Genomic DNA, 12,785 nt, shown 5'->3' on the forward strand with positions numbered 1-12,785 from the left:
CACACAATAGAGCGAGTCTCCCTTAAATCAGGTAAGCATGAAGCTATTCCTAGTGAAGGGTAAGTAAGAAGCTAATGATGGTTATTAATAGCCCTTAAAGCTATCAGTTCATCGGAGTTAAATGCAAGAGTAATAATCCCTTTATGAACTTCCTTATTTTACTGGGGATATGGACAAAGTTCCACAAAATACTGCTGCTAAGCTCAGATTTCAACCATTTTAAATGTTGAAATTACATTAACCTGAATCTATCAGGCTCCTATGTATATATATCACTGAGGACATAGACCAGAAATGGTAGGCAAAAGCCTTTCCTCCTAACACTTCTTCAAATTCAATAGGATTTTTGCCACAGTCTTCCACAGGCGTTGAATCTACATTTTAATCTGCCATGAAGCATGCCTAGGTGTTATACATCATCAGTCAGTATGACAAACTGGATTGTGATGATAAAGGCGGTAAGGATTTCTTGCTGTTCTTCATTTAGTCACAAAACAATAGTCCAGAAAACCTCCTCTTGTAACAAGAAAAACTAGAATAAAACCAAGCTTTAACCTGAAATACCAGAGCTACATCTTGACCAGAAGCATAGAAGAGAAGAGTAAGAAATCTGTACTGTTCAGATTGAGAATTCTTCCTCTATGAGATATGTGGATAACTAACCGCACCCATAACCACGAAAGATAGCAGAATATAAAGCATGTTCTGGGAAATAGGAAAGACGCTGATTTTTCACAGACTGGTGGAAGTTCTCTCTCTAGGCACCTTGGCCCTTAATTTTCTGCTGCTGTACTTCTTGAGCCTTTCCTTCAAAGGACTTCTAACAATGCAGGATGGAAGTACCAACATACCAAAGGTCTGGCTTGAAATAGCAAAAAGGAAAGCAAGACAAAATTTCATCTGCTAGATGACACTCTATTCACCTTGGCTTCAGCCACAGCTTGTTAATAAACAGGGGAGATATGTATATTAAGTTCACGCCTGGAAATACACTTGGTCTAAGAAGCCTGGTCCTACAAAGCAAACCTACACATTTATCTGTGAAATAGTACTATGGGTTTGATTGTGGTTTGATTTTGTTCAGATTGTCAAGTGGCTTTGTACAACTCAAAATATTTTAAGACCACAGTGTACACATTTGTTTGAGTAGCTTACTGTTCCTGCACAGAAAATATAAGAAATTCCTATTATTACTATATAATAAAAGGTAAGAATATCATGGTACTTGAATCAAACTGTGAAATGTTACAGATTTTTCTCAAAAACTATTGTATGTTTTTGCAGACATAAGAACTGTGTCTAGAGCAACTACAGCATAAAGAAATAACTGTGACCTATGCTGTCCAATGGGAACTTACGCAACTGAAATACGAAAGTACTGAAGTTACACTGACTTTGTACTGGAACACCTTCTTAGTTTTACCTAGTATCAATCTCTTGTACAGTAGATGGTACCTAGGGCACAACTACCTGCAACTACTCAGCAGATTTGCCCAATACAGGATCATGTTCAGCTGCATTGCTGCTCTTTATATTGGAGTTACTATCTCAAGAGAAGACAGGCATTTTGAAATTAAAATCTGATTTAAAATATGGCAAGGACAATCTTGAAATTCTTTTTCTCTTGCATACCATCTCCCCTTTACCATATTCTTTAAATATGAGCAAAACTCACTCTTGCCCAGTGGGTCTTGACTGCATCCAAGAGTTAACAGGGACTCTGACTAGAAAGTATCCTTGACCATCCTAACTGATGCAATATGAAAATTTAACTGGATCGGTCAAAGCCAGCACATTAACAAATTGATTGCCCTCCAGCTCACTGTAAGATCCAGCATTAAAGGTTAACACCAGAAGCACAAGTGAGGAAGGGAATGTAAGACCCAGGCTCGTGCACAGGAGCAGCCACAGTGTCAGTTCCAGCTGTAGTTTTGGCAGAATGCAGGACACCTGGGGATGAATGAATATGCTGATGGAGACAGGAAGGACAAGACTTGAGAAACACAAAGTGTTTCCAAGTTAACCTAATCTATTGCTTGCATGGTCCCACTTCCTCTTCAACACTGCACATATTTAAACTGTTCTGTTTCTAACGTGCCAAGGCTTGAAAATATAACAGCAGCCCAGCAAGGGGAACAATAATCAACACTTCAACTAGTTATCATGACAGAAACACAGGGGATATTTGTTAACACCAGTCACTGTTGTTGGAAATTAAAAACATGTTTAGAAGAGGAGTTGAGACTCTCACTGGAACCTACTGTGTGGTTAGAGGCTCAAGCTGCTCTGATCTGCCTCCTAATCTCCACCGCCCCAGAGCAGAGTAAATTCACAGCACTGCCCTGCATTTGACAAAGGAGCTGTTTCACTCAGCACATACAGTTAGCTATATGGGAGAGCAGGAAAGGGAGCAAACAGCAGAGCCCTCTTACCCAGGGAGCTGCTCAGACAGTAACTGTATGTGACAGGGGAAGTGACAGATTCCAGCAGACTCCTGAGACCATGTGTTTTATGGATTTAGAGCATCTCCTCTGTGATGGTAACTTCTTGCCTAGTTCTGGCAACTAAAAGCAGCAGTGTGCCAGCCTAATTAATTACTGGTTTAACAATCGGAATCTCTAGAATCCATTTTAAGATGTTACTGAGGAAAAGACTCAAACCAGCCAATATTAGGACAGTTTATTTCTCCTGGTGACTTTGATAGGTGCAATCTGGACAGCTGTCAGGTGAGATGGGTCATCAGGGCAAATTACCACAACACATCAGAAATTACTCTTTTACCCTACTCAAAGTTAGTGTTGGTGAATCTCTTTCTGTAACATGACAGTGTCTTTCTAGTCCCTTATACATAAACTACACCCTATCTGTAATCAGCACCACTCTAGGTCTCCTCAAGAGTTAACCACTGCTGAGCAGTCCACAAAGCAAGCCCTGCAGCTGTGCCATAATGTGAATTGACGTCATTTTGTTAAAGCTACAAAACCACAAAGATGTTTCTGTGGAACTGACAGATAATACAAGATCAATACAGTACAGTGTACACTGAAGCATGATGCACATTAAGGTTTTTTGGGCTGGATCAGACACAGCCCAGATAAATAAGGCTGACATGTGAAGACTAGACATAATCTAGTCTTCACATGCTATTACAAACTGTTAAGTGGTGTATTGATTGGATTTTACTGGACTCAATCAGTAGATACCACAGATATTTTTGCATTACCACCACAGCAAGACCTCAGATTGATTTCACTCATACACACACTCCCAAATTAAGAATGCAAATCATATTGCATAAACCAGTAGAGCATGTATACATATGGGTGTATACAGCCTTCCTTGTGATATTCTAGTCACTTTGAAATACAGCACAGCTACTACATGCTACCAAGAGCAAAGAAAAACAGGATGCATGGCTACATATAGGAGTTCACATTCCATATAATTTTTCTTTAAATACACCTGTAACAGCTTCTACAATAATTGTATTAGAACCATCATCCAAATCCCTATCTGCCTTGAATTCTTATGCAAAATAGAGGGCTGTAACTTGCATTTTGCAGAAGTTACTCAACAACAATCTCTAGAATTTTGCAGCCAGCTGCTTTAAAATAGCAAACACAAAAATAAGAAGGTAATTTGGTAGCATTTGTCCTCACTAAAAGCAGCAGTAATGCAAGGAATTTGGGCTTTGGAATAGAATCAGGTCTGATTTGGTAACCCCTATCATTTTAGACTTAGATAGCTTCTAGTGAAAATCAAGCATATCTGACAGTACCTGTTCTTCTTTTTCTTTGGTCTTGCTCCTGGAGACTCTGGAAGAGGTAACATCCTGAGCTGGAATGACAGAGATTTGATGCAGTGGCATGTTCATCACACCGCCTTGTTTGGTCCTATCATTTACAGGAAGGAGGCTTGAACGCAGTGCTCATTCTGTGCCATTGTAAGGCCTTGCAACTAAAAAATAAAAATATTAGATTATGTTAAAGTAGCTTGAAATGCAGTAATTTCTAAACCAAAGCTATGCCATCCACTGGACCAAGACATATGTCTTATTTTCTCTGGATTCTGGTGCCCTTGCTGGGTGAGAAGAGACACAAAAAGTCTAAAGAATTTTAACTAGACAGGTCAGAGCACAATTAACGCAAAATGAACAAATAAATTCTCAACCAGTTGTGAAAGCATTCTAAGAGCAGAGCTAGAGGGCAGGGATCATGCTTGAGTTTGCTTGGATAGGGAGAAGGAGGAAGGGCAGCTCTCCAAGCTGAGTGTGCTACCTGGAGGTGCAAGGAACAAAGCTCATAAGTTTTCTGAACTGCCAACCGCGCATACTGGATCAAATTGCCTCAGGAGTCATCCTAAAAAAACCTGAATGATGCAGCTTTGGCTAAAAACAGAAAACAGCCCGCATCTGGCTCTTGTCATTCATATAAACCTGTACCATATAAACCTGTACCAGCTGAAAGATGTATCACATGAGCTGTTCCTTTCCTAAGACTATTAGAGATTAATATAATCAAAATCCCTCACTAGGGATTGTGAATTCACTGGATGGACTACACACACTTTATCCTTCTTCTACTAATGTAACAGGGAAGCATTACACGTAGGAAAAATAGACATAGACATAAATTAGCCAAAATTGGCAGTGCTGAATCTGAAAGGCAGGCATAATTAACCATAGCTTTTATTAGATTAATGAAGTTACAATAAATAAAAAGCTTTTTGAAACATGCAATATCATGGCATGTTTATTTGGAATGTAATTTGCCATAAATGAGACACAATCAATTGTGTTTAAAGAACAGATTAGAAAGGCATTAACACAGCGGGGACTATATTAAACAGGGCAACTGAATGATGCACTGTTCTGTTTCCATAACATAGCAACTTTTTGTTTGTCTGGTTCTGAATATGAAAAAGCAGAAAACAGAGACTACATAAATGCCCTATGTATTATGTTGTTTAATAATCTGGAAGTAGTATCGCTTAGCACTTAGTGCATACCCTTAATTTATACTGCACACATTTTTAATTTAACATTTAATTGGAAGTTTTAAAGATAGAACCAGACCATTCAGCATATTTTGTGTAATCAAAAACCTAAAAAGCCTGGCTTATTTCCACTAGACTCCACAGGAATACTGCAGTTGTGTAAAATGAAAACAGGATCAACTATTTTGACTAAACAATCGAAAAAGGGTTTTGATTAAACAATAGAAAAAAAATTAAGTTCCGAGGCACTTTATATGGACAATGACAGTTCACTATCCTCTTTCCACTGAGGGGGAAAGAATTATCAAAGGTTGTAGAGAAAATCATGAGCAAAACCAAAAATGTAAGCAAGGCCTGCAGCATCCCAATCACACACTCCACCTGCTGCATGATGCTGTTTGCCCGTTCGAGCACTCAGCCAAGTTCATGAGCTTTACTGACACGTGGGCAGGATTTGTATTACTCCCATAGAGGCCAAGACAGCATCATAAAGCACGCATGAGAGCTTTAAAGGCAACGCCTCCGTAACTTTCAGGCATCACTTACTTTAAAAGTAAAATATATCAGTGTGCATAAACTAGCAACAAGGACACTTCCGTACTGGAGGAAAAATGCAAACACGAGATTTACCAGCATTACTGAATCCCAGCACAAAGAGAAAACACAGAACCTCCTCAGATCCCCCCCACACCTGCTTAGTTACAACCTCTAAAAGAGCCAAACCAGAGGGAATATAAACATGAGCCGAGATGGGATTATCAAACCACAATAAACAAGGCGGGTAGGGAAGGTATTTTCCCAAGAAAACAGTGAAAGCAAATCCAGAGAACACTGAGCTTCAATGAAAATATGCCAGGTAATATGTTTTGTACTATTGCCTGCAATAACGGAGCAAAAGTGAAGGAGTTCTGCTCTGTGTCTCCCCTCAAAAAGGGTTATGGGCTTGCAGGCAAGGACAAGTTATGACTATATAGAGAACACGGAAAATTACTGGAAAACACAGTTAACCCTCTCTGATGATGGCAAACAAGTCAAACCAGTATTTTTGCAGGTATTTCAAGGACAGCATGTGTTAGAATTCTTTGAAAGAGCTCAAACAGCAGATATAATCCAACTGTGTACTAAAAGATGATGTGAAACAGCCCTCCTCTGGTAAAGAAGCCTGGCAGACACTCTAATAAAGCCTGCCTTTGTTCAAGGGTAGCTTAGAGAAAGCTGTAAACTAAACCCAGATGCCACCCTGTCGCATCCCCAATCTGCTGGGTCCCTAATAATGCACACAACTCAAATTCTGTCTGTATCAACCTAAAGCACTTTAACTCCACAGGGCTAATTAAGGGATAAAGTTACGTGAATGAACAGACCATCTGCAGTACTGAGTACAAACAGACAAGCATGCCAGAAAAGCAATGCCACTCAAAGCCAACACAAAGCAAGTTATGACAAGTTCCACAGGATATCTCACAGCTAAATTAATTCCACGTCCTACCTGATTCAAAGGTGAAGAGTTGGGCACTTGCAAAGTAGGATCCAAACTTGAAGCACATCAAACTGGGGGCCTGCCAAAAAGGAAGAAGCGCCAAGGCAGTGAGACTGCTCCTTGATAGCCCCTTCTGTTCAGGATTCCAGTTAGATGTTTAGGCCATACCTCATACAAAATGTGAATTCCTCATTACTACAGCACCTCCATCCAACAGCAGAGTACACTCACTCAGGAGGGGGCAGGTATGGGCTCAGCTTCCTCCTTCACTGTGTTTTACTTGGTTCATAACTTCCTGCAAAGCTGCCTGGGGCACATGAGAATGCCAAGGCAGAGGACAGCTTGAAGCTCAGCTGTTACTCTTATCTATAGCCACACTGGTTCCTAAAAGATGGACTCCAGCCATACTCCCATTGCAGAGAGTCTTCAAAACAAATGCCATTTCAAAAGACAAAAGTAAAAATCCTGGCTGCGGAGACCCAAGATAATCTCAGTTCAGCGAAGCTAAGATTTCACCCACTCAGGTAGTCCAGTTTTGCTTTCTGCAGGATAGGCAAAACAGTAACTAAAAATGCCTGCAGACACCTGGAACCACACCACCTAGGTCCTCATTACATTGCTGGAACCACAAAGCTGCAGCAAAATCAGCCGGATTCAGAGAACACAGGACAGAGTCTCTCAAGGTTGCTGAGAGGTACAAAAGGAAGGAAAAGCATCCACATGACTTGGGCCTGGTGGCTGGGGCATTCCCTTGAACAGTACATCTGAAGAAGCAGAAAATTACGTTCTTCTGGGTTATCTGCAGGAAGTAATTGGTGTTAAGGAAACCTTCCAGTCTGACCATTCACGTGACTCTGGCAGTGGCACTTCCAACACCAGAGACTTTTCACTGCTGGGACTGAAGCCTCTTCAAAGCAGGAGGCTCCTAAGAGCCCATGAGACCCTTGCTTGACTCCCTGCACACCCCACTCACACAGTCAGACCAGGTCTCCCTACAGGTTTGTCCCCAGGTTTTCCCATGGCAGCATCTCAGATATCTTGTTCCACAAAACCATTTATTCACAGTGCAGTAACACAAACAGCCTGAGCTGGTGCCTCCAAGGAGTACCCCAACAAAGGGCCCCCATGGCTTTTAAAAATGCCATCCCGCAGTCTACCTGCACACAAATCTCACTCTTCATCCTGAGTCCCCTGCTCCTGCTGTGTCTCCCAGTGCCCATTCACCTACCTCACTGGCACCATTCATCTTCACGCCCTTTGATGTCCAAGAGGTTGGAAATTCATGGCCTCTTGTCTCTGGCCCCCACCCAGAGCTCAATCTGCATCTTGTGAACTGAACTACCTGCACCAGATGTATCCCTCAGCAAAGAGAAGGGACAAAACCAGGAAACTTCAGAATAACAGAAGTAGGTGGAAACCACTTGGAATTCCTGCTTTAATCATCCACCCTGTCAAGACCTCAGTTTCCCAAGTGAAAGCAAGAACATGAGATGAACCAAATGATCTGTAACTTGCTGGATTTGTTAGAATGTTAAGTGCCATTGGAAGAATGCAGATGGAAGTCCATCCTCACCTGCCACCTACTGCAGCCCATTACAGGTTCCAACATAAAGGCTAAACTACTCTTTGCCAAAGATTCATAGCTGGAATTGGGCAAGTAACTACAAATCAGGATTTTCTGTCAGTGGTTTGGTACCTACCAGAGTCTACAAACAGATTCTTCTCTTCGGTCATTTATACTTCAGAAAGTCCACCATATACCCTTGCTACACAGCATACGCTGGAAAACTTCAAGAGAAGCTCAGGAGCTGTAGTGGCACTGGCTGCAGATGTACACAGGCCTTACCAAAAGAAATGTATCTCGAGGATGCATGCAAGTATGTACAAATGCTTTGTATTACTCAGAAGGGGTAAAAATGCACCAGTCAAATAGGTCATTTGTTTTCCTGTTTAAAGTACAATAGGTATTCTGGATTAAAATAATATGTCTTTATATGCATGAAAGATATGCCTTGGAACCTGTGGCAGAAGGAAGATGATAGTCACTAACAGAAGGAAATTGGAAAGAATTTCACCTGTGAGTTGTTCTGTCTGCCCCAAGGTTTCTTAACTTCTCTTCAGCTGCCCTAGCCCACAGTAGTGATGATGAGCAGCATCACCTATGTCAGTGCTCTGACAATCTGTTGCAGGGTGGACGGGCTAAAAATAAAGCAGGCTGAAAATTCTGCTCAGAGACTTTGTGGATTGCTGCCATGCAGTCTGGTCTTCTGAAACTTCCCCTCTATGCAGCACAAAGCCTGAACAACGCAAGAAGGAATGGAAACTCCCTAAAGAAATCTGCTGCTAGATAGTGTAACGTCTTCATCAACTGGCTTACGTGCTCATAATAAGACTTGAAATAATCTATTAATGCAGATTTGGAATCTTTTTCTGCTGGAGGTCTCTATGTGAAATCTCAAAGCTCCATTTAAAAAACTCCTTTGGTTTTGTGTTTTTGTCATTGTTCTGAAGGTAACAGAAGCCCTCATCCAGTGACTTAAGATGCACACAGGAATTTACTACTCCTGTAACATCTGACATTTCAGATGGATACAGCTTATGTCTACTTTCTGTACACCACATTTTCCATATTTGCAAATATTTCCAGTCGTACCAGCTTGTGTTGGCTCCAGTTTGAAGCTTTTATTTATTTCATTTTGAGCTTGTTCGGACTCTTCCCCTACTAATGTATCTTATGTAATGCTCTTCTAAAGATGACAGATGTGCATTTTCAAAAAGAGGATCCTGCATCTGCGTTTCATTTTAGTTTACTGCAGCTTAATCAGTACTTTGTTAACAGCAGTATTTAAGAGATGTTATCAAGCCTCATGCACTTCACATGCATTTGTTAACTTGACAAACAAATCTAATCAAGAGAGCTTAAGAGACAGGAACTAACACTTCCTTTGCTGCAGTACCTTTCACATTTCACTTCTAATGTTGTACTAACCCTGAAAAGAACCCTTGCATTCAGACCAGGCAGATATAATTCTGGATTATTGCTATTTACAGCTCTGAGTCTGCCCATGTATCTTGCACTGCTTACTAGCTTAGCTGTAACTTCTCCCTTTATTATCTCAGTTCCTCCTTTCCTCCACCAGCTAGGGTCCCCAAACTAATCAGCTTCAAAACTTTAAGTTCAAATATATTTTTAAATCATGTTATTGAGTAGCTGAAAAAAAAATAAATACTTAGAAAGGAGACGAGTTTCTTCTGCAAGTTCCCCATCTTCCCTTTGAAAGCTTCTCAATACACAGGAATATACAGGTGTAGACTACACATAACCCACAGAGAAACAGAGCTATCTGCCAGCTCTGGCTAACTCCTCTCTAAATAAGAATACAGTTATTTTACTAATATAATACAACTAGACAAGCAAGCAGTCAAACTACATTCTCAGTAAATAATGGTCCCAAAGCTCTTAGCAACCCCTTCCCATGATTTCAGTGGAAGCTGAGCAGGATCTGGACCACTGAAAAACAAGTTCATTAAAAACTGTTCCCTTCAAATTAAATCAGCTGATAAATGCAATTGTGAACTAGCTTGGTTAGTATTCAGGAAAACAAATGTCACTCTCTTCTGTTATAATAACAAAATAGTACACTCATTACAGTCCCCTGAGAAACCAAGAAATTGCTTTTGTCTGCTTCTGCTACTAATAGCATTTTACCTGCATCAGAAGCATCACTGATCATTCCTGATGTCCTGTGGAAAAAACAAAGTACCAGGTGCTCCATACACACCTGTGGCAGTAAGCTCCTGCAAAACTGCTTTAGCATCAGCAGTCTGCTGGCTCACATTTTTAAGAAACTCCCTTTGCATATTTTTTTATTAAACAGACCATAATAACATCAGTAATAATCCCTGGGACAGTCTCAAACTACAAAAAGCAAAAAGAAAAAGAAATAAAGCAAGAGTTTGATTCCCTACATTGGAAAGTCCTAATGAGGGAGGTCAGGGAGAAGTAACAGCCAGGGCTCCTGTTTTCTCAGCCAGCAAATTCCTCTACCTGCTCCGCTGAATTCCCAAATCTATTTGCATAATGGGGTGCCATTCACTCTCTTGCCTCAATAATCACCATTTCTCCTCACCCCTTCACATTAAAGACATCTTGCTTCTGAACAGAGCAAGTCTAGCACATGAACCCCACTCACAGCAAGCTGTGAGTCTTCACAGCTTTGCTGCAAGCAGGACATTACATCACAGCCTGTTTGGGGCTTGCCTTATCGCTTTTACCCACGATCCCATCAACTCTCAGCACAGGTAGAGACTGAGAAATTAATGCCCTCTCCAGAAGAAGCCATCACACAACTTTAAATTTTTCCAAAAGATATGGATGAAGACTTGCTTTGTTACAATACTCATTGTCAGAGAAGAACATGTCACAGCATTACACCCATTCCTACAGTTTCTGAGAGAAGCTGTCTTTCCTTCTTCACTGCATGTCCAAAAGTTAATGCACAGCAGTAACTTACATGGATTCCATCACAGTGTGAACACAGGCTTGAGACTGGTCCACCAAGACTGGTGCAGCTGGTCGACTGCAACTGCAGATCATCCTGCAATCAGCACAGAAGGGGCCACAGTACAGCTGCTGAATACAAAAACCACTCCCCTCACCCTACTCATGTGTAAACACCAAAACCCACAAAACTGTGACATGCCTCAGAAAGACAGCAAGTGATATCAAGGACAAGGGTAACGCCCCAGACCTCCAGAATAATTGCAAATCTATTGTGAAAAAAGCCCACATGATCACTGTGATTTGGCAAAGTGCTCCATGTAACAACTGATATTTTTTAGAAGAAAATGTAATGAAGATTATAATCCAGGGGAATAAGAGACATACTAATACATGTATAGACCAGAGAGAGGAATTTGCACCAATTACTTGCAGGTAAATTTCTAGTCTAATACACAAATCCACATGATACAATGTAACACCTATAAATAGTTTATGATCCTTTCCTAGTCTCTATTACAATCCTTTTGCTGTTCATAAAACTCTAAATCAGTTCTGAAATCCGAGGAAAAATTGCTCTGTATTTTTATCTTCAAAATTATTAAAGATTATTAAAAAATGCACACACTTACATTGAAGACAACAAAAGCCTGGGTTTCTCAACCAGTATAAATATTTACAATGTGAGACAGTGATGAAAGAGAACAATCTCACCATTGTTCAGGGAGGACATTGCTCACATTCTATATTGTACAGAGATAACAATGCATTTTTTAGGAAAATTCTGTGCTACATCACTTATTTTCCTTTATTACTTTATTACATCAGAAACAAACAGTTGTAAAAGCCATTTACAAACAACAGGTACCTAATCAACATTCTTCACTATTGTTTAACTGCTACCAGGCACAACACTCCTCTTAAGGCAGAGTAAAAAGAACATATTATGGATTATATGATACTGTGTTTTGAAGAAATGAGAAATCATTCCTTCTTTCTCTTTGGGTGAGTAAGAAATTTCCAAAGCCATGAACATAAGAAGGTATTTATTTAAAATAATTTATGAGTTAAATGTCAGGTAACTCTTTATTTATAGGTTTAAGTTGCAATATGTTTTTGCTGTGGAAGCTTTAATAAAATCTAGATTTCTGGATCACTATGACAAGCCTTTAAACTCTGAAGAAACACCTATAAACCACATTCTTTAGGACTTGCACAAAGCAACTGGAGACCCTAAAACCAGAGTCTGCAGAAGCTCAAATGCAGAATAAAAAGAGCAATGTATGAAACACCTCGTACCTGATTCTTCTGCTAACTTGCATGTCACAGATGAGTTTGATTTCAACCATAAATTCTCACATTTTAAAGTAACCTGACTTCTGATGCCAAACTCACTACCAGAACTTGTTTGCAATCATCCAATTAAAAAATTCGAAATACATGTTAAATACAGGGAAATAACATAAGTCATTAAAGTATAACAGACTTCAGTAAAAACTTTTTATTGGGGAATATACTCAGGCATAGTATGTTTCTTAAAGGTTTTGTATTTCTATCTTTTTCCATTCTGATCCTTTCTCTGTACATTTGTTATGTCCAAGAATCCCCTGTGCAAAAGGCAATGTGGGCAGGACCAACACTGCTACCTGCATGAGAACTTGTCATCCAGGCAGAACAACATCCTGGGGGAGTAGATTCCACACCTCACTGACATTGCTGCTCATCTTTATTTCAAGTATCACCAATAGTCAGGTGTGCTCACTGGCTGTGGTTCAAGAAGGCAAACCATTGGAGTTCTCTGGTGTAGCC

The 12,785-nt window shown here is 40.2% G+C and overlaps 1 protein-coding gene across 2 annotated transcripts in view; it reads right to left on the bottom strand.

Moving 5' to 3' along the window:
• The window catches only part of MARCHF8 (membrane associated ring-CH-type finger 8), an 88,952-nt gene that overhangs the window by 63,463 nt on the left and 12,704 nt on the right, over positions 1-12,785 (bottom strand). For both annotated transcript variants that reach the window (XM_041415458.1, XM_041415459.1), the window contains exon 2: positions 3,779-3,957. In XM_041415458.1, coding sequence (XP_041271392.1) covers positions 3,779-3,874 — 96 coding nt within the window. In that variant the 5' untranslated portion in view covers positions 3,875-3,957. The remainder of the gene's footprint in view (positions 1-3,778; positions 3,958-12,785) is intronic.

Source organism: Onychostruthus taczanowskii, unplaced genomic scaffold, assembly GCF_017590055.1.
Source record: "Onychostruthus taczanowskii isolate IOZ18803 unplaced genomic scaffold, ASM1759005v1 scaffold5, whole genome shotgun sequence".
In the NCBI taxonomy this organism is placed as follows: Eukaryota; Metazoa; Chordata; class Aves; order Passeriformes; family Passeridae; genus Onychostruthus; species Onychostruthus taczanowskii.